Below are 21,848 nucleotides of genomic sequence, written 5' to 3'. Positions count from 1 at the left end.
GTTGGACGGCTAATTAGTATGGTGATGAGGCTTTCGACGTTTGACGAGGACCTGGTAATCGAATATACATGCTGCACCGCGTACATTAGTTGTAACCACGAGCTCGGCCCGCGCGTATATACGCTATGTACGCATCGTCGTTCTCCAGTTTCGAGACGAGAGAACATCGATCTCGAAGAGGGTGGTCCTGTCCCTTGCGGGCTTGTAAAAACGCCAGAGAATTCCACGGATTCACTGGGTGATCATGTCGACGAGGAAGGATTTTAACTCGCGCGTTGCAAAATTTATGAAACTGATCAAGATTGAAATCAAACTGGAATTACTTGTTTATTTCAGAATAATTTTCAATCAAAACAAATACTTTTAATAATTTTCAAGATGTATCTCTCTTTTTTTTGACACATAATTTCTAGATTATACATTTTATCATATCCTCCAAAAAATCACCTCTGCCTTATTTTCTGACAGTCAAAAATTATTTCAGTAGAAAATAAAATATTGTTTTACGCGAAATTGACCTACATTTTGAACCATAAATTATTATGTGAGATTAGATTTATTTGGTGAGAACACCTCAAGCTGTTATTATTGGCCAACAAGTATCATGCTATTTTCGCGATCATCATGAAATACGAGACGACGAAAATCCGGGATACGTCACGATCTACGAGATCGACGTCGAACGGTTAACAGGTCACATCCTCCCATCTTCGCTGGGAGTAGCGGAGGATATTTCGAGAGGACACTCGTCCGAGACGACGGAGGATATCTCGAGTGGTTTAATGGCCAACGAAGTGCTGGACTTAATGCTGAGAGTGGAGCCAGCCCGATAACACCCCCAATCTGTTCGAGAATAATTCGGCACGGCACATCCCTATCCCGACCTTGTTTCCGATCGACCCCCTCCGATCGCGTCTCTTCCGTTCCTGCCGCGAGATAAAAATTAATTGGACGCACCCGTTCAATTTCTCGGGGCGACCGATTTTGACCACCGCCACCGATACGCACGCTGATATTCCCGCACCGCGTATTCCTGTTCCGCTTCGAAATATCCGTTTTACGTCGCGATTATTTATACGATAGCTCCCTTTTTTACGTACGTTCACGTATACACGCCCCGCTGTGTCGTTAGTATTGATCGCGGCTCAACCGCGACATTTCGGCGGAATAACGCGAGGCAATTAATGGAGGAACGAAGCGAGTCTCATGTTGCCGAATTGATGAAGCACAATTTCAGCGTAAACTCAAATTTGAAGTATCAGCTAAATAAATTGTGAGTTACTCTAATTACATTCGGTAATGAATCTTTAATTGCTTATAATTAATGTGCGTTTCTCATCTTAAATCAATTTCGTTCCGGAGTTTATTGTCTAGTTTGTTTCCGCAAGTGAAACTAAATCCTTCGCGCGAAAAGAAATAAATTCCATTCTTTTAACATATACTCTTTATTGATAAATAATACGGAACAGAATTGCGATTGCTTCGCATGAAACTTACAAAACATTCTTTGTATAGTCGTGTTTCTCACGGTACAAATAATTCAAATTGCGTTTATTGTAGCAAAACAAAGAGAAATTTCCGTGAAAATAAAATTTAATAAACTTTTTAATGTGTAATAATTTTAATTAACTAATATTTATTTTTATTAAAAAAAAGAATTTAATGTAAAATTGTATATAACGATTAAAATTGATATTGGGAATAACCTTAATAACTTATTCTATAGCGTGCGTATAATATCTATATTGAGCTTAAATTAATATCATTTGATCTATAAAACTCAGTAACATAAGATCGGTGAACATTTACAACGTTAAACACACGGTTATATTAACTAAATGATGAAATTTAAAAATAAATGTACTCAATCTTCTTAAGAAAGAAATGATTAATAAATTGGCGAGAAACGGAATTCTTACCAAGACCAACTACATTCGACTTCCTCAATTATAAAATTTAAATTGCAAGTACAAATATAACATCAAGATCCGTATCATATCCCGAACTGGTATATCACTTGAGTTTCTCAACAGAAATGCGACTATAAATACAAACCTATATTTCGCAACCTCCTCTCTCACACACAAATGTATCTTTCTAAATAATTTACCTTCCCAGAAGCTAATTATCCGTCTGATTAATTTCCTCCGCCCGTTTGCCGAGGAATACCCTCGTTTTCTGGCGTCTAATTAACCTTCTCTGATTGTCAAAGATACTTTATTCGCGATTAATCAACTTCTCGTTTCGCTAAGAGTGAAATTCCGCTCTTATCCTCGCCGTAATACCGTTAAGTTAAACCTTAAATGAATCTCGATCCCGCAGGGGACCATCCGGAGACGGACGAGGAGAGCGAGTTGAACGCCCGCAATCGTCTGCATCATCATCACCATCATCACCGTCACCATCACCGCACGTCCGGCGCGTCCAAACCGGCAAGCGAGGACGAGTTTGCCGAGGACGAGCTGTCAGTGGGCGAGCCATCGGAGGCGAGGATGCTCACTTCGAGCAGTGGCCCTACCTGGGGTACGTGCCCGGCCGGTGGCAGGCAACCACGTGAACGGCGCGGCCGCAGCCCCAGGAGCCTCGACCGACGCAGGCGAGACAAGAACCACGACATGGGCGAGTTCCATGAGGGCATGTTGCTGGACGCGTTGCTTCAGCTCTATCCTAGCGTCGCAGGCAAGTCACTGGCTATGTACAAACTATAACGATATTCTGACAGAAGAAAGTGGGAAGATACGCCAAGTGTAAACGTATATAAAAAGGACGACAGAGGGAAAGGTTGACTAGACGGGGACGTTTCCCGAAGAAAGTAATTCCGCTTGAAAGATTTTTCGTAGTTGTAGCACGCTGAACCAACGTCTCTGAACTAACAATGATGTTTGCTTATCCGCTTCGTAATTGTTTACCGTTCTTACGTTATTGGCCGGCGACACATATCGGCCTCTCGACTCGTCCGTCCTGTACTCTTTTTCCCTTATTTCTTGGGCTCTCCGGCGCAGTTTTTCTACCTGCTCTTCGAAGAACTGTTTGCTATTTTAATGTTTGCCTAGTGCGTAGCACTTTCACGCGATCGAGCGATAACGTTTTTTAGATTCTGGATTGATTGAGATCTGTCGCAATATATCTATATATAGATTCTTTTACCTCCACTTCTTGATGAAACCGTATCGAATTTAATAAACTTGAAACTTGCCGGATATAATGCATTTATCTCATTGAAGTAATCTCTCTTCCTGCTATTCTCGTCTTCCTATCTTGACTTTAATTTCTATCTACCTCAATTTCCTATTTTGATTTCCTATCTCGATCTCCCAACTCTGCTGTTAACTTTTCAACTTCGTTACAGCATTCTACGTTTATAAACGCATCTCCGAGTTCCTACTGACTTGAGTTTTCGGTTTTCAGGCGTGGCCGGCGCCCGAACAGGTACCGGCAGCACCCAACGTCAGCAGTCCGTCCCGTCGGTGGCACACAGGTTACCGTACTTCGTACCACCCTTGCCGGCTGCGCAGGCCCCGCGACTCGAGGAGAACCCCTACGAGAGCGTGCCGGTACTAGGACCCCTACATCGTTACTCCAGCCAAAACAGGAGCGGCAAGGATCGCTCGCGCAACGGCAAGATTGGCAACGACAAGTACAAGTATTTGTCGTCACAGCAGCAATACGGCAGCGATTACTACGGTCTGCAGAGTCAATCCGACGTTACGACACCGCTCTATACCCAGGTGGGCGGCGAGTATTCGGATACGTACTCGCAGCCGACCGATCGGCTGTTCGGTGACGACAAGTACAGCCAGCCGGTGTATTACACGAACTCGACCCGGGACTCGGCGTGCGATCAGGTGAACAATGCCGGCCGATTATACCAAGGCCAGCCCGACAGCAGTTTCGGCAGTGACAGCGGTTACAGCCACCATACGTCCGGTACCACCGGCACCACTGGCACCACCGGCACCCGCGGCAGCAACTCCCGGACGAATCACCGCAGGGACAAGCAACGAAACTCTCACCACTCGCATCATTCCGCGGACTACATCGTGTCCTAATGGAGGATCGATTGCGGCATCTCTGAAGATTTTTCTAGAGATGTGCTCCCGCCAAGAAGGGAGAGAAAGACAGAAACACGAGATGAAGTCTCGATTCAGTTATATTGTTGTCACAATGGGAAGATGATACCCAACGAGCGCGCTCGTTAACGGAGAGCGGCTGACGCCGATTCGGCTGTGCTGAACTGCTGTATTTTGATACTTTAATGTCCACAGTTAAGAGTCAATAAAGGTATTCTTATCGCTTCGGCGAATCAAGTTGCGACTCTCGTGTCGAACGACTCGATTATCGCGGAGCGATGAGGAGCAAGTGACGATTCGAACTTAAAACGAGAGAAACAGTGATCTCTTAGTGATTTATACATATAGCCGACACGCAAGACTATCTAACAAATTTATTTGTAATTCAATGAGACTCAGGCTGGTACCAAAGGACGCTAACGATTACTTTTACATTTTTAGTCCAATTCTTTGTAATTTATATACGTAGAGGAAGAACGTTAATCGCGGAATGAGTCGATCTCGTCCTCGTTATGATGTCGCCCGCAAATCGTGCGACTACCAATCGCGAAGAGCTATTAAAGTACTGAAATCACCCTACGTGATCAGTCCTATCGCTCTTTTAAACAATTCACTGTTTTATAGACAAACGTCCAAAATGTTCGTAGTCGAAATCCGTCGGATCAAAAATTTGCAGATCTGTTTATTCTAAAATATAAAATGAAATTTGATATTCTTAAAGTGACACCGAGAATCGCTAAATCTGAAAGTATATCAATGATATATCAATATATCAATGATGGTGTCGAGGTATTTCTGCTAAATAAACGAGATTGCTTAAAATAAACGGCGCACAAATTGTGAAAATGAGCGGGTCTCAATTACGAGCATCTTGCTCTTTAAATTAACCGATCCACTGCCAATCCTATCCTAAACAATCGGACGTGTTCAGACGACCAGCAAGTTTCGTACAAACTTTGATACGATAAAACATGTAATTTTTGGCCCGCCCTCAAAGGAGAGGATCCGATCGCGTATACACTGTAGGGAGATGTTAGATAGTACGGTTATCTAGTCCGATAATAATTACTTTCCATATCAGCAACCATGCTTTAGGGAACCTCATCAACATAACACGAAACAACACCCATTCACGCTGACGATAATCTTGAGGTATAATGATAACGCACGATAGATTAACGGCGAATCCTCAAATTATCCGTAAACGGAAAGACAGACAGTATATACATTGAAATTAGATCATAATCAGTTATGATAAAAATATTGTGCTATTCTCTGCCACATCCTCAAAAAATTTCTTATTAAAAAAAAAACAACTTATTTATATAATGTATCGATACGTGATTGACTGTAGCTATATAACTAATATAAGCAATACATTTTGGATTGTAATAAATACATTCCCCAGTCTTTCAAATTTGCAAAAAATGTCGCATTCCAAACTAATAAAATCTCATAAATTATCTTAGTGTATTATTAACGATTTATCTATTGAAGTAAAATAAAATCAATTCAATTTTATTTTCAAAACGTAAATATTAATTTTTTTAATGACACTTTCCATTATTTAATTCTACACAGCAAATCAATCGAAGCAATATACATAAAACCCCAAACGAATTGTTTCAATTAGATTTTAACGCGCGTAATACAATTTCGAGAACTGTATATAGATGACACATATAGTACTAGTATCATCGCTACACTGCCGCTAAATGCATAAATATATTCGCGCTTTCATGAAATTTTTGGGCGCGCGTGCGCGAGCCTTTTATTTTTATAATACTATCGCAGAAATATATAATTGTAAAGTAACGCTTGATAAGAAGGAGGAAGCCACGAAAAATTTTATTCCCAAAAAGAGAATGTACTTTTTCTTGCGCTTTCGAAAAAATTGTTCGATGTCGCTCGATTCACAGTACAACTCATATTGTTCTGAATCGAAAGACTCCTGATGAGCCTCGTAATATTCCTCTTTACCAAACGGGCACTTTCGCAATTGCAAATCGTCTTCTCTCGAAATAGAAGCCAGATACGAGATACTATGACCACGCTAATCTCGATGTTGTTAATAACGGAGACCACGTGTTAGAAAATTCATGAGCCGCAATTGCGGCACGCTCGCAACTCCTGCCTCATTTCAAATTGCCAGTTTGGCGAACGCCGGCTTTATTACAGACAAAGACCCGCAGTCGGACAACTCCGCAAATGACCCAAATTACTCGCGTTCATTATTAACCATATTATTATTGCGATCGGGTCGAGCGCCTTTATGAACGATCCTTGATCGGTAGTCGCACGTGGACGACTCGCGGGTTCGCGGATTACGGCAAACCGACGTTGATTTGTTCCTCAGGATGTTACTTCGTCCCGTTATAATTAATAAATACAAAATAATTTCGGGGATTTGGTCGCTATAACTTTTCCAAAGAACGAAACGCCTTTAAAGAAAGTGCAGTGAAGAATAAAGCTAGTCACAAGACGTATGTAGACAAATCGAAAACTATTGTGATGTAGAAATATCAAGTATGCTTTTTTGTTACGTCGGAACGAAGTGACACCACCGGGGTGCAAGAGCCTGAGGTTCAAGCTTTTGGTACGTTGCAGATAGACCAAAGCGAGAGCGAGAGAGAGAGAGAGAGAGAGAAAGAGTGAATGAGAAAAAAATGCTAGAATGTACAGGCGCACGTTAGTACACCGAATAAATACCGCTATCCCTTATATACATACCGCATGTGTAAAAAAGTAACGGTAATCGGCGAGCAATGTAAATAGAAAACCGGGAGGAGGAACACTCCACCCGCGTGTAGCATAGCTGTATCATAACGATATCGTTACCAAAATCTTTTCCCGTGCGCGTACAACAATGAGAAAAAAAGATTGAAATTTAATATATATATATAACTATGTATAGAGGGAGAAGCGCGAGAGAAGAAATTATAAATACGAATATAATTTTTAAATTATTTGTAACGGCGCCCGTCGCGATCATGGCGACAAGGATAGGAAAAGGAGAATTCACTGTATCTTTCCTTTTCGGAGCGAGAGGGACGAGCTCGCAGGAAGTAGGTGCCGAAAGAAGAACCCCTACAATCCTGTCGGGCGTCGCAAGCCTCCCTCTTGCCTCTCGAAATAGTGCACACTCTCTTTTAGACGCGCCTAGACGCGAATACCTCAACACACAAAGAAATATAATTGCTCTGTTGTAAATATAATTTTATATGTGCGAACTGGCGAAAGATTACGGTGATTTTGCGCGATCGACAATAGTAACGGCAAAGTTGCAACGTGAACATTGAGGCCCAAAATAACGATATTATCATTGAATAATGTAAATTTAGCCCTTGTTCATCGAACGAGCGGTTTCCGCCCTATATTTTCTTATCGTTAAATCATTGAACGAATTAAATTTTGAAATAAAGTTGCCAATGACGAGGCTGATGCAATTATTGTTATGCCAGATCACTCGATTCGTAAAACATTTGCGATAGCTTGAACTCTCTCTCCAATACTTTCATAGTTATTAATTTGAGAGAATGAATATTTAGAGTTTGGCTGTTCAAAAATTTTATATAAAGTGAAGGCCGTTATTGGCAATTTTGGATTATTCACGTTAAAATGTTTCGTTAAAACCGACCCCTATGATGTAGTATTGAAACGATATATGTATGCCGTTTAATGATAACTCATGTAAATCAAAAATTACGCGGCGTTGCAACTATCTGTTTTTATACGGAATAATCGATACGCGTGAGTGTGGGTTACACCCCGGTAGAAATTTGTTGATCGCGCAACGCCGCCGTTAATCGTCACGTCAATCTAATGCTCTCGAAAGTCGTGCTCTCGAACGTCGACCTTAAATTATCATAGATGATATAATGTAGCAGCAGAGCAATAATGTACAATTATAATGCGAAATACGTTTCAGTGTTTTTATTATAATATCGTTATATCTTTCGAGAAGTGAGAATTATTCATCTCGTCAGCTTAAGACTAATTGAAGTGGTTCATTAGTTTGATTATTTTGTTGTATTTTTTATCCTTAACACATTGCGAAAGATTTCAGCAAACAAGCTAAATTAATTGGGAAAATGCGAAATAATCGAATAATTCTGTACTGATTTAAATTGTAACGACGAAAGGTTACTTCTTTCGTCGATGCGCAGATCTTCGACTTTCTTGCGACGAACTACGAGCAGCTCACTAGTATTATTTAATTAACTAATTTAATTTATTAATGAGTTAACGAATCGTACCGAAGCGACTTTGCAAATTGCATTGCAGAGCTTCGTCCGAACTCGAAGAAAAGCTCTTAACCAGCAGCGAAATTTCTGACTAGCTAATTAACTCGATTTCTTAAATTAGACTAAGGCAGCTCTCATCGTTCCTCAGGAAGTGTATATTCGAGCCGAATAAAATAATATTAATAGCGAGAGCATGACTGACGAGAGCGGAGGCGGAAAAATGAAGGTGTACAGTGTGTACTTATCACGACAAGAGTCACGTACGATCAAAAAGAAACATTGCATACAATCAAAGTGCGCGCACGACGCGAATATGTCAGATTTGAAGATCAAGAGAAAGAGAGAGAGAGAGAGAGAGAGAGAGAGAGAGAGAGAGAGAGAGAGAGATCAGGAGAAATGTGTGGGAAAGAATAAACGAAAGGCGGATCGAGTTACACGCTTTTGTATCTTGCGTCCATGTTATAATTGAATGTTTCGCGATGTTGTTTTATCTTTTTTTTCTCTTTTGTGCATAGCTATAATACAATGGAGGTCTAAGTTATTATTGTTTTTATTTTTAATAGGAAAACTCGGAATCTCCGGGTCGATCGTTGCATATCGGGTGTAATGGGCGAGCGAGCGAGCGAAGAAAACAAACCATGCGTGATCCAAACGTACACATTGATAATAGAATAACAGAGATGCAAAGAGGACGCGTCGTTTGAACTATTTCTTATCTACCATTTGATTCGTGCAAAATGTTCGGCAATGCACATCTCGAATTAAACTCTTTGTGGTGAAAAATTCATTTAAAATCCAATTTTTTTTAATGTTTTTGATTCAGGTCCATACAAAATTTAATTTAACAAGTGTACAAATTGGTAACGCGTGATTTATATTGAATTACTAACATCCCGTATATAAATTTGCAATTTACACAAATTGCAGAATCGAGCATGAGTCGTTTGTTGCATGTGTCGAAATATTTGATTTGTCAAATCTTTCATTCGCCATACTTCACGATACTTAATTGTTATTCCGCCTCATGTGCGCGGAGAATGGCGTGCTCTCTAACTTCAAGACGTGAGTAAGAAAGGGAGCGAGCGGAAGAAGGAGAGAGGATTGAAGAAAGAAAAGAGACGGGAGAAAATAAAGAAGAGAATGCACGAACGAAAGTTAGAAATAGAGAACGTTTCCTTACCTTTCGAACGCGTATACGAGTTGCGAAGATTATTATTATTATTTATTGTTACGTTCTACGAGGGTACGAGGGGGATCGTTCTCCCCTGTTCCTCTTCCTCAGCAGCTCCCCCTCTCACCCCAACCGTTTTGGTACCGCCGTTTTTTTAGCGGCGATTTTAGCGCAGTAGGCAGAACAGAGGACACAATAACATAGGCACTAGAGTACCTCGAGTGAAGGTAACAAGTAGCATCTCTTTGAAAGTTAGCTCGCACGGGCGTTCCGCCCTTTCGTCGCGCCGGGGACGCTCAGAAGTGATGACAATCTGACGGTCTAGAAGCGCGCGTTTAGCGCTGAAACGCAGCCCCTCGAATCTCGTGTCGAAACGTTCTCCAATTTTGCACGGCGAAATATGCAAAATTCTATAACCGAAGAGTGCGTTAAATACACTGTAAAGAGATTTTTCCGCTTAAATAGCGCGTAGTCAAATGCGACATTTTGATTCTTTGATACATTAGATCTTTATCTTTATTTAATTTAACTAACGCCGCCGGACATAGCGCAATTCGATCTCGAATTTATTTTGCTCGACGCAAAAATCGTCGCACCTCTAGCAAACTGGAAAGTTCGAACGCGCTCATTTTACCGCACCTACGTTCTCGTTTCAACGCGAATTAAATCTTCACCTGGTCCGATCTAACTTCGCCAACAATTCAACTCGAATTACTAGTCGAGGGTTGGCGCGAGCGACCTGGTCAACGCGAGACCCTATCGGTGAAGTTCGGTCGGACTACGGTAATCTAATCGGTCCGCGGGTATACGGTATCAATAGCGCTGAGCGTCCCAAGTTCCACCAAGTGCGGGCGGTGAGTCGAGGGGTCGATCTTCGGCGAGGGTGATTCTCGGGGAAGGTCCTCGGTGAAGAGTCGGCCCTCGTGCTCGCGGGAGCGGCGGCGACGAAAAGGCGCAGCACCAGCTCGCAGAACAGGGTAACTAGCTCTAACACCTATCTCTTACGTCAGCTAAGGAACAAGAAAAAGCTCTGTCACACACTCGTTCACGTCACGGTATCACACCGCCGCGGTCGGGCATTTTTAAATCAGGAAATGTCGGCCGAGGCGGCAATCTCGAGACACTATCACACACCTTCGTACTAAATAAACGATTTACTATTCGATTTCATTGCGACGTCTACCATTATTTTCTTCACCCGATCATAACTCTCGCGCCCCTGCGACGAGGTCGCATCCCGACGTTTTCATCGGTTTCCAATTTGTTTTCCGACTCCAAAATTTTCATTGAATCATTTCGTTGCGACAGAAACTGTGATAAGTATACGTTTGTATCTTAAAAGTATTATTAATCGATCATTATCAATCATTTTCATCGTTCAGCTTTGAGATAATTTTGAAATGTAGATCGGTGTTAGATCATTTATTTTCATCTTTACGTTATTAAAATTGCCTAATATTTATGTATGCTGTTTCACATTTTGCAAGAATCTTTTGAGAGGCATAATTTATAAATTATAATTAATTAATATTTTAAAAAAATTCCCGAAAGTTTTTTTTTTAATATTCTGCGCAAAATTTTATAATTAAAAAAATACATTTTTATTTAAACTTTTATAAAAAGTCTAACTTGTTATTCAAGAATAGATTAAATAATTATAAATTTGCACTGAAAATATTTTACGGGTACAATATTACAACAGCAAAATGCAAAATGACTCGGACATCGCCGAGATGAGCAAGCAGTGGCTTCCACAACGACACCATGCAAGGTACGTAGTCCACTTTTGTGAAAGAACAGAATTTCCTTGTTTTTTCAGGAGGTTTCTAGTCTTCTTTCTTTAACAAGTTACAAATCACTTACCGCGGTTATATCGCTGTCGCCCGAATCACGCTACTCTTCCCTGTACAAATCTCCTGGTTAGAATCTCGGCATCACTGGAATCTCGAAATTGCAGAGTCCGAGTGTCCCAAGTCCCATCAGAATTCGCCAGACTTGTTCACCGCCGCTTCTAATGTTCACACGCGCACGCATGCATGCGGATGCATTCGGATTAATTACGATCGAAAGCACTAATCAACGCGGTAGATCACGACCGTGCGGCACCTCTCGACACTACACATAATCCAAGATGGCGAGGAACGTTCGTAAGTCGCGCGGCAAACTTCACGCACTACCGCGACGGTGACGTCACTGCTGCACCCAAGTGCACTCCGTACACTTCGTGCGCACATTCCGTGCACTTGGCGACCCTGGCGAAAATAAATGAAAATCGAATCCTGAGTTCTGAGACGAGAGAATGATATGAAACAATATAAACAAAACTCCTGGGAAGCGAAAATTCTTCACTTCTTTCCCAAAAGTTTCGTTTGTGTCCTCATTACTCTCACCTTATTGCGTTCGACGTTTATGTTTCGATCATCCAAAAACAATAGGTTATAAATAGTATTGGTTCCTTCCGGTTTTTTGTAGTCCAAATTAATTTTTGCCGAATAAGCGGTCGCTTTTCACATTTCGTCTCGTGAACAAAGGCAACGATTAATTTCGATTGAAACGGGAAGTCTAATCGGGTATCTGCCACAAGGACAATACGTTCGATTCGATGAAAAACAATAAACGCGAATCCGACATTCGTAGCGCGTAGGTTACCGTTGCAAAATTGTTGCCCTCGTCAAACGAACGTACCGACCATTTGTACACGAATTTCCGATATTTATCGAATTTACATGTTACCGGCCGGCACACCGCGCGCCTCTGCGTGCTCGTACATCCGAATCCGGTACATATCCAATTTAATTACACGATTGCGAACGCTCTTAAATCGCGGTCATTTACGTAGCACGCGCGCGCATCATTCGCGAACGCGCGTGTAAATATGAAATCCGATGAATGTTTGACCGGTCAATAAAACGCCTAGCTCTGGCTTGGGTATCGTATTTTTCCCCTCCCCCTTTACCTTTTTCCTCCCTCTGTCTCTCGATACACTACTAATAATTAAACGCGGTGATGAGAGAACATTGTTTTAATCCTGTCATTACGTCCACAAAGATAGTGATTACCGCGCTAGCCGCGGTTATTTATTGACAGACAAGTCAATTGAGTGGGGAAAGAGGGTGGAGGGGTAGGAGGGAGAGGATCGTCCATTATCGAGTTTCGAAAGGGTTTGAAATGGAAGTAATAATATTTTGATTACATATTCACGAGAGTCTGTATCGGGGTCTGAATTCACATTTACATAACGATTTTGTATTGGTCCAGGCTCTTTTCGACAATACAAATTCAGCAAATCGGAAGGAAATGAAAGGGTGCAAGAACTTCGGGGGATTTCACAAATTAACATTGCTCAAAATTTTATGGTACTTGCTTTTCTTTTTATATTAAAATAAAATAGCGTTAGTTCGAGTATTCTTATAATCTATAAAGTAGAAAAAAAACTAAAAAATATATTTGTTACATGAATTTTTAATAAGAGTGTATTTATGTCAGAAAAATATGAATAACACTTTAAGTTAAATTATACATGTATAATAGTGACTGTGATTCGGATAATACACAGCATTTATAATATATATTTATAAATATTTATTACCACATTTATTTTTTACATAAATATTACGTGATGTCGAAACAGGAAATTATAGATTACGTTCCAAGAAACGTTTCTCTTAATGTTATCCCAAATACCTTAAGTTTGTAACCTCGAGTATCGCAGACCGTCTCAAAGATATTCAGGTAAACACATCCGATCTTTTCGGACATCTTTAAACCTTCGCGCGTTTCCAGATCTGACCAACCCGTACGACTTCCATCGATCACGTGGACACGTTTCAGCCAACTGGGAGACTCGTCATGGTGACTTCGAATGCGTACGCATCTCGCGTTCTGTTTCTCGGTGAATCGTCAAGCGCATGCGAACGCTGATGGGAAGCGTATCAGCGGTGAGGAAGCTCGCTACGTCATTCACGCACATTCACGTTTCTGCTCGTTTTGGAACGCTTCTTCGTCAAAACGCATCGTACGTGCGAATTACTCGTCGATCACTCGACATTGCTTCGTTGATCGCGTGCCAGACACGTGGTCGGCATCTTCGTCGGCATGGAGTCCAGTGACTCGATGCCGCCGGAAATGGAACCGTCCCCCGGCGAAGATATCATACTGATCGAGACCGTGAAGAGAATAGTGACACGTGAGGGACATAATGAGTCGGAGGGAGCCGAGGAGGACTTCTTCCTGATCTCGCAGGATCAGACGGTGCAGTATCCGGAGCCGGAGGGGCCGAACGTCGAGGTATCCAACAGGCATCAGACGGACGCGCTGGCGTGGATGCGCCTTTGCAGGATATGCGCCAACTCGAGCGATCACATGATACCCATCTACGAGGGAGTCGGCGTACAGCATGACTTGTCCAGCAAAATACTCAAGTACTTGCCGATACACGTGTGTAAACAATAAAATGTCAAAGTTTTAATTTGATGTATATCTTTTGGTAAATAATGTATTGGTTATTCACTAATTGCTCTTTACAGGTATCGGAAAGTGACACTTTACCGTTGCAACTGTGCAATCGTTGCGCGAACGTCCTGATGGCCTGGCACGAATTGAGCGAAGGATGTCTGAGCGCAGAGAGGAAGCTTCTGGAACTGCAGGATGCACAACTGCAGGATGTACAAGATAAGCAGCAGGTAAATTAACATTGAGATTGTAAAACATGTCAGTTTAAAATTATGAAACTAATCAGTTTCTCTACAGAGATTAAAATTTTATTTTAGTATAATAATTTTTTTTAGATATTTTGTAAAAATAAAGATGAGGAATGAGTTAACATAAGTTAAAATAAAAGTTTCACAATATTCTAATTACATATCTTTTACATATTTTTCAGTATTACAATCCTACTTCTTTGGATAATTTAGAACTTACTACTCCAATTCTTACAACAGCCAGCACAACGCCTAATGTCATAAACTCATCAGTAAGTATAATAAAATAATAAATCCTTAAATAATCCATAAATAATTCTTTTACATTGAGAAATTTAATTGAAATTTTTTATTGCAGTTAGATCAACAGGACGATGAAAAAAATGGAGTTTGTGATACAGAAAAAAATTCATGTGATACAGATAAATCCAATAGGTAATAATTTTTCAATTTTTACAATTTGTTAATTCTGAAATGTTACTTACATTCACACAACTGCTAGTTCAATTTTAATACAGGTTTTATAACTAAAATTTGGAAGGTTTAAAATAATACATTTAATAAGATTTTTTATATTAGAATATTATTAATTCAATTATTTCAACATCTTACAACTTATAAAGTTACAAAAAATGTTAGACACTGATATAAAAAAGTTTTAAAAAATTCTTCATCTTATATTAGATGAACTTTCAGAAAAGTAGTATTAATGCAAGGAAAATGTGAATAGCATTTCAGGGTTAATTAAATACATGAAGAATACAAAGTTCTCTCTCTTTTACTGTCTATTCCATGTTTATTTATCATAGACATATATCTAGTGTATAAATAGAATATATAGGTGTTATGTAGAACTTGTTAAACACTTCTTATGTATCTCACGAAAAGATGAAGACTGACATCGAATACACATGAGCAATCGTAATACGCGTTATAATGGTGAAACTCTTGCTGAGCTATTAAAAAAAAATGAAAAAACAATTTACTGACATTGGGTACATCAAGAAAATTTTTGCAACAGCTTAATGAAAGATTTCGAGCAGAGCATAGAAAAAGAAAAAAACAATGTGCCAGAACAGCCGGGACGGTTGGTTTTTAACAATTATTTATATATAGAAAAGAAAGCAGCTATGATAACTGGCTCGAAATTACAATCCGTTGCATCGTGTCGCGCAATCGCAAAATCGGGAGTCAAGTTTCGGCTATTTTGCAGGTCATGCGGCGTCCGGACACCGTTTAAAGTGTCCCCGGACACGCCGAAAGCATTTTGGAAGCCAAACAGGAAACCGAGAGTGCGAAACCTGACAAAGCTGAGCGCACCGGCCGAGGATTCCAACTCGGTCTGGATTGCCGTCGTGGCCACGGCGCATGATCAATCGTCTACTGTGTCTGAGCAGCTGGATAGTAAGGATGAATTGCCCGTCGAAATGAAGGGAGAAGCCACGACGTTGTGCTCTGTAAAAAATTCCAAGGTCAACAACGAATCACGTACGATCAGCGTCGCACACGAAGAGAAGAAAAGTGAGAGAGATCAGATATCGGATGACGATTCGATGCATTTGACACTTAATGACGAAAAGGACAATAAAGATCTACACGAGATTCTCGGGAAAACGTTGCTCAGACAGGAAACATACCAGTGCTCCGAATGCAGTAAGTGCTTTAAACTAAAAGATTCATATCTGCGACATATGAGAATTCATAAGAATGAACGACCGTTTACCTGCCACGTTTGCGGCAAACAGTTCCGCGACTCTGGCGGACTGACTAGGCATCTCAAAGACGTGCACGCGAAGCTGAAGAACTTCACGTGCGATTTATGCAGTAGATCATTCGCGTCTAAGGCGACACGTGACGATCACCGACGCACTCACACCGGCGAACGGCCGTACATCTGCCACTCGTGCGGAAAGACCTTCAAGTCTAAGGCGTCCTTGTACATCCACAGCAAACTTCACACCAATGAGTTTCCGCATACGTGCTCGTACTGCGGTAAACAGTTTCGCCGGCGGCAGGAAGTGCTGGCCCATGTAACCACTCATACCGGCGAAAAGAATCACTGCTGCGACGTTTGTGAGAGGAAGTTTCGGGTCAAATCCGAACTCGCGCGACACAAGCTTATTCACTCCGAAAACAAACCGTTCGTCTGCGGCAAATGCGGACTCGCATTTCGGCAAAAGCGCTACTTGAACAATCACATTAAGAGCCGACACAACGAATCTCTACGAGCATCCTAACGAGAAAAAGTACGATTAATAGATTCACATTAAACGCGCAATATTCAACCTCTTCTTCTCTATGTAGACACGGCCCTTCGTCATTACGACGAAACCGACTCAAACCTGCCGCCTTTGTTTTTCCAGGTACGAGCTGGCAGAGGAAAGATCTTTTGCGACGTGCCACTCCTCGTGTAACGCTGTACCATGGACGAATAGTGCCACGATAAAGTACGAAAGCAATCCGATGAGAAGAACGTTGATTACGGAGAGAGCTAAAGAAATTTCACAAAAAGAGACACGTGATTTGTCGAATAACTGCAACGCAGTAAAATACGATGGAAAAATGGATTTGAACGCCTCAAGACACCATGAAAAAAATAAATCGACAATTTCACAGTCAACGAGTAAATCTGCAAAAGACTATACTTGCGATCACTGCCGACGTGTCTTCAAAAGAAAACACCATCTAATACGCCACGTGGTGGACTGCAAACATCACGATTCAATTAACGAAGAAAATTTGTCAAAAACGCATACTAAAGTGATGAAAAAGAAAAAGAAGACAGATGACAGTACGTTAAAAGAAAGAGACCGGCTAGTAAAAGATATTAAGAATACAAGTGACGACAAAGAACCTCGTCTTCCGTCAGTAAAACGTTCCAGAATTTATCCATGCGACTATTGCGAGCATGTCGCGAAGAAAAGTAAATTATTGAAAGCCCATCTAGCAAAGACGCATCCCGAGGTCACGAAGAGAAGCCGAAAGTCCTTCGTGGCGACAGAGACAGTGCTGCGCGCCCGGATAGAGCACAACGGTAAGATATATTACCATTGCGATGAATGCGGCAAGAATCTTAATTCGCCGTACACTTTCTACTGGCATCTGCGCATCCACACAGGCGAGCGAATGTTTACCTGTCATCTGTGCGGCAAGCGATTCCGCGTAAACCAGGGTCTGGCACGACATCTAAAGGAAACCCATGCCGGCATCAAGAACATACCTTGCGACCTATGCGGCCGCATGTTCTCGACGCGGCGGAACGTCGAGGATCATAGACGCATCCACACCGGCGAGCGGCCGTACGTCTGTAACATTTGCGGTAAGACATTCAAGCAGAAGGCTTCCCTGTTCGTGCACAATCGCACGCATACGAATGTATTCCCGTTTAAGTGTAGCTACTGTGGCCAGACCTTCCGCACGCGTCCGCCGCTGATGTTGCACATTACTAAGCACACTGGTGAGAAGCCGCACGCGTGTGACGTGTGTGGTCGTCGCTTCCGGATAAAATACGAGTTAAAACGCCACCGATTGATTCATTCCGATGAGAAACCCTGGCACTGCACTGACTGCAATCTTTCGTTCCGCCAGAAGCGCTACTTAGTTAATCATAAGAAGCTCAATCATGAGCTGCCACGTAATTCGGCCGTCCCTCAAGTAACAGGCTGATTTTCTTTTCAGATGTACACGAGTGTCGAAAGACAAATCGAAGAAATACACGCGAATCAGCTCGCCAAGAAACGAACATTCTGAAGAACATACTAACATCGGGAAAATTCGGTCAACGGAATCCAGCGAGAAAAGCCTATCATTAACGCATTTCAACGATTCTGATGAAAAATTAGGAAGAGATAATTCAACAGACTCTTATCATCTAAATAATTCTGAGCAAACTCAGAAACTTCAAGAGAAACTCGCGATGGACTCTCAAGAATATACGGAACGATTGAAACAATTACCGAAACAACATACTAAATCATCTCGCTCAAAGATGACGGAAAATAATGGATGCGTTTCTCACAAGTGCGAAGAATGCGGGAAGGTTCTTTCCACGTCGTACAATTTATTGATTCACCGCAACATTCATACTGGCATGCGACCTTATGCTTGTCCCGTTTGCGATAAGAGCTTCCGATCGGCGTCTGGTCTGAACAGGCACGTGCGCGACGTTCACGACGGAGTTAAGAATTTCGCCTGTGACATATGCGGCCGCCGTCTCGCTTCACGGGCGTCGAGAGACGAGCACAGACGCACTCATTCCAGCGAAAGGCCTTACGTGTGCAAGACCTGTGGCAAGTCTTTCAAGCAGAAAGCGTCCCTGAACGTTCATCGACTTTATCATTCTCACTTACTGCCGCATCGTTGCACTCTATGCGATCGCGGTTTCAGGAGGAAGCAGGAATTGTACAAACACATTGCCTGGCACTCCGATCAAAAACCGCACGTCTGTGACATTTGCAACGAGTGCTTTCGCAGCAAAAGCTGCGTCACCCGTCATCGACGCACGCATACCAATCAGCGTTTTCACGTTTGCGAGATTTGTGGCGCCAGGTTTACCCAGGAACGATATCTGAAGAGACACTGCGGCAATTTACACACGGCTATACCCACGTAAACACAAGATGTGAAATTGTTGATCGGACGAATGGCAAAACTCATTTGCCGATCGTTAAATTCAAATGATATAACTAGTATGCATGTACTGCTATTGCTGAAGTATCATTTTCACGAATCATACAGGAATTTTTTACAAAGTCCAATAAAACGCACAAAGATGTCAAAAAGAATTGGAAAACCGATTTGTTGCACAGATTATTAAAAAAATTTTATTTTAGAAATTGCTTAAGAAATTGCATAACTGACCTAGTCCACATGAATTGTATTTATTGCTTGAAAACTTACAGTTGGTTGAAAAATAATGTCAGAACAACAATAAATTGCAATAAAAAAGAGCACTATCCATATTGTGACAAATATTTCTTCAGATGGAAAAATATGTTGTTATTTGCATATACACGAAAAGCCATTTCCATGTAAAATCTTCCTGAAGATGTTTAATAAGAAATGATTGCTGAGACAGCATCTCATCTATAAACATTTTCAAGAACCATGCTCTCTGTTTTCATCTATTTATGGAATAACTACATCAAATATTTTCGAACAAAGTATATCACATGAGTAACAAAAAGAGGAACAAGAAGACTCTTAATTACGGAAAAAAACATTTGCACTAATTTCTTTCTATTTTCTGTTTCTACATCAAGTTAAAAGAAGTCTCATGCATTTAGAAAAAATTTGTAGACCATTGATGCTTTCCTTATAATTAAAATAGAACTTTTAAAATTTTTTACAAAGGTAAAACCATACAAAAAGAGATAAAAATTGACTAAATATAACTAGCAAAAAGAGTATGGGATAATTAAAAGAAAAAGTATGGAATTTCCTGAAATTCTGAAAGAAATTTAATATCTGATATTCGAGTTTCATCAAATAATATCAAAAGGAAAGAGGAAGAGGCTGAACAAAGAAAACTATGTGTAAGTAAATTTTATAAAATATATTTTACTATTAGAAAAAAGGTGACAGGTATATCGAGTTAAATTTTAGAAAAATTGAAAATGTTTAATTTCTAAGCACTTACATTGTCTGCAGATGAAATTTTTCTTGAAAATTTTGTAATACAGATATACATATATAGATTAAAAGAATATTTACTAAAATATTCGTGTTTTACATATTCTTTATATTTCTTACAATATATGGAAAATATAATAGATAATATAGAAACATAAATAAACGTTTAATAATAAATTATTTCTTTTTATATTTACAGATTGAAGAACCAAATTGTCACTCACGATCCGATAATCTCCCACAATTATTCTCGACAAGCGTACAAGATAGGAGAAAATAGAAGTAAAATCTATTTTATTCAAACTAAAACGTTCAATGTAATTGATAAAGGTTCGAAAAGTATTATTTATCCTGATAATAAATTAACTAAGTGTTTGTCTTCCACAAGTATATCTCCCAAAACGTCATCGTCAGATAAATTAATGAATAACGAGGAAGAGAAAAGTAGAGAACATCAAGATTCTAATTCTGCTAATCAAATGCGAGTAAGTTGTGCAACAATAACAAGGACAAAAGTTATTCGGAATAGTTCACAGCAGGAATCCGCAATGGAAATGAACGAGTCTAATGAACATCTAAAGAAGAATGTTAGACAGTCCAAGTTTAAAAAGGCTGTCTGCATTAGTCCGACCATGGTCTGCAAATTTTGTAACAAGAAATTCCGTTCGCGGAAAAGCTATTGGGCCCACGTACGCACACATTCGAGTGAGAAATCGTATACGTGTCACATCTGCGGAAAACAATTCGTTCATGGTGGCAGTCTATATTATCATCTGAAACATGTACACGACGGTGTGAAGAATCACACCTGCGATATATGTGGCCGCAGTTTTGCTATGAAGACCGCTATGGAAGATCACCGACGTATCCATACTGGTGAACGTCCATACGTATGTCACACTTGTGGCAAGACATTTAAGACCAAGGCATCCCTTTACATACACAGCAAGACCCATACAGACGAGTTTCCGCATAAGTGCACATATTGCGCCAAGAAATTTCGCTGGAGACAACAGATGTTGGGTCACTTGACAGTACACACGGGTGAAAAGAATCATACATGCGATGTATGCGGTAAAGGTTTCGGCGTGAAGAATGATTTGACGAGACATAAACACGTTCATTCCGAGGAGAAGCCGTATACGTGTCAACAATGTGGCATTAGTTTCGGCCAGAAACGTTATCTCAAACGTCACGAACGCTTAAAGTTAGGGACGTGCGGATACTCGCAAAGTTCAAGACGAATTGAACCCGATTAGACTAGTTAAATATGATTTGAGTTTTGATAAATAAAAACTTGGGATAATACAAACATTCCTAATATTATAAAGTTTAAATTGCATGAAAAATTTGTGATAATTCCAAGTATTCATGCAAACGTTTTGAAATACAGGATAGTCTGTTAAATATGATATGATATTGCATTCAGAAAGATAATAATTCTAAATACAAAAGTGTAAAATAGAATCACGTTATAAATATGAAGTAAAATCTTTTTTATAAAATCTTTGGATAAGTTTAGTTTAAATTCTAGTTTAAATCTGGTTTAAATAAATATTTATATAACTTTCAATAGCAGTAGCAATAATAATATATAAATAATATCACAATTATTAGTTTGTTGTAATACTAATTATTACATTAATTATTATTTATAAATTAATAATTATAACTGATCAATTATATTTAACCAAAATGGTATATTTTGTATATTAATATTTATATGCGTGTGTGTGTGTGCGTGTGTGTGCGTGCGTGCGTGCGTGCGTGCGTGCGTGCGTGCGTGCGTGCGTGCGTGCGTGTGTGTAAAATTTATAATATTTTATGTAAGGATTAATGGTTATACAACTTAATTTTTTATAATATCTTGAATTTCAAATTTCATTGTTTAGGAAAAGCATTTGAATAATCTTTTGATAAAATTTGCTCTACATAGAACTATTCTTTTTCTATTTGTATCTATAAATAATGGAAGGTGTAATATAACATATAACGTGTGTATGTGAGAGTTTTTATAATACAACAAATTAAC

General features: G+C 40.2%; 2 protein-coding genes and 1 long non-coding RNA gene across 18 annotated transcripts in view; 2 read left to right on the top strand and 1 right to left on the bottom strand.

The window, feature by feature from the left end:
* Positions 1-9,468, top strand: part of LOC105832186 — a 546,626-nt gene extending 537,158 nt beyond the window's left edge. For all 9 annotated transcript variants that reach the window (XM_036293132.1, XM_036293122.1, XM_036293121.1 and 6 more), the window contains 2 exons: positions 2,323-2,679; positions 3,409-9,468. In XM_036293132.1, coding sequence (XP_036149025.1) covers positions 2,323-2,679; positions 3,409-4,049 — 998 coding nt within the window. In that variant the 3' untranslated portion in view covers positions 4,050-9,468. The remainder of the gene's footprint in view (positions 1-2,322; positions 2,680-3,408) is intronic.
* LOC118647773 lies at positions 8,110-13,206 on the bottom strand. The gene is made up of 2 exons (XR_004964915.1): positions 11,876-13,206; positions 8,110-11,737 (listed from the first exon to the last, which is right to left on the bottom strand). It is a non-coding gene; the product is annotated as an uncharacterized LOC118647773 (long non-coding RNA).
* Positions 13,207-13,406: 200 nt separating this feature from the next.
* Positions 13,407-21,478, top strand: LOC105832187 (zinc finger protein 260). 8 transcript variants are annotated; one of them, XM_012672912.3, is made up of 6 exons: positions 13,408-13,922; positions 14,012-14,167; positions 14,368-14,457; positions 14,544-14,620; positions 16,549-17,219; positions 17,304-17,857. In XM_012672912.3, the coding sequence occupies exons 1-6, from the start codon at positions 13,581-13,583 to the stop codon at positions 17,849-17,851; spliced, it is 1,884 nt and encodes a 627-aa protein (XP_012528366.2). In that variant the 5' UTR covers positions 13,408-13,580; the 3' UTR covers positions 17,852-17,857. The 8 variants fall into 8 exon arrangements, with proteins under 8 accessions (XP_012528365.2, XP_012528366.2, XP_012528371.2 ...); XM_012672917.3 differs by adding an exon at positions 17,864-18,137 and having other exon boundaries at positions 13,410-13,922; positions 16,549-17,504; XM_012672916.3 differs by lacking the exon at positions 17,304-17,857 and adding an exon at positions 15,399-16,431 and having other exon boundaries at positions 13,410-13,922; positions 16,549-16,686.
* The last annotated feature ends 370 nt before the right edge of the window (positions 21,479-21,848 follow it).

Source organism: Monomorium pharaonis, chromosome 1, assembly GCF_013373865.1.
Source record: "Monomorium pharaonis isolate MP-MQ-018 chromosome 1, ASM1337386v2, whole genome shotgun sequence".
Lineage (NCBI taxonomy): Eukaryota > Metazoa > Arthropoda > Insecta > Hymenoptera > Formicidae > Monomorium > Monomorium pharaonis.
Note: the sequence above shows the minus strand (reverse complement) of the source record. Positions and strands in the feature narration are given on the sequence as shown.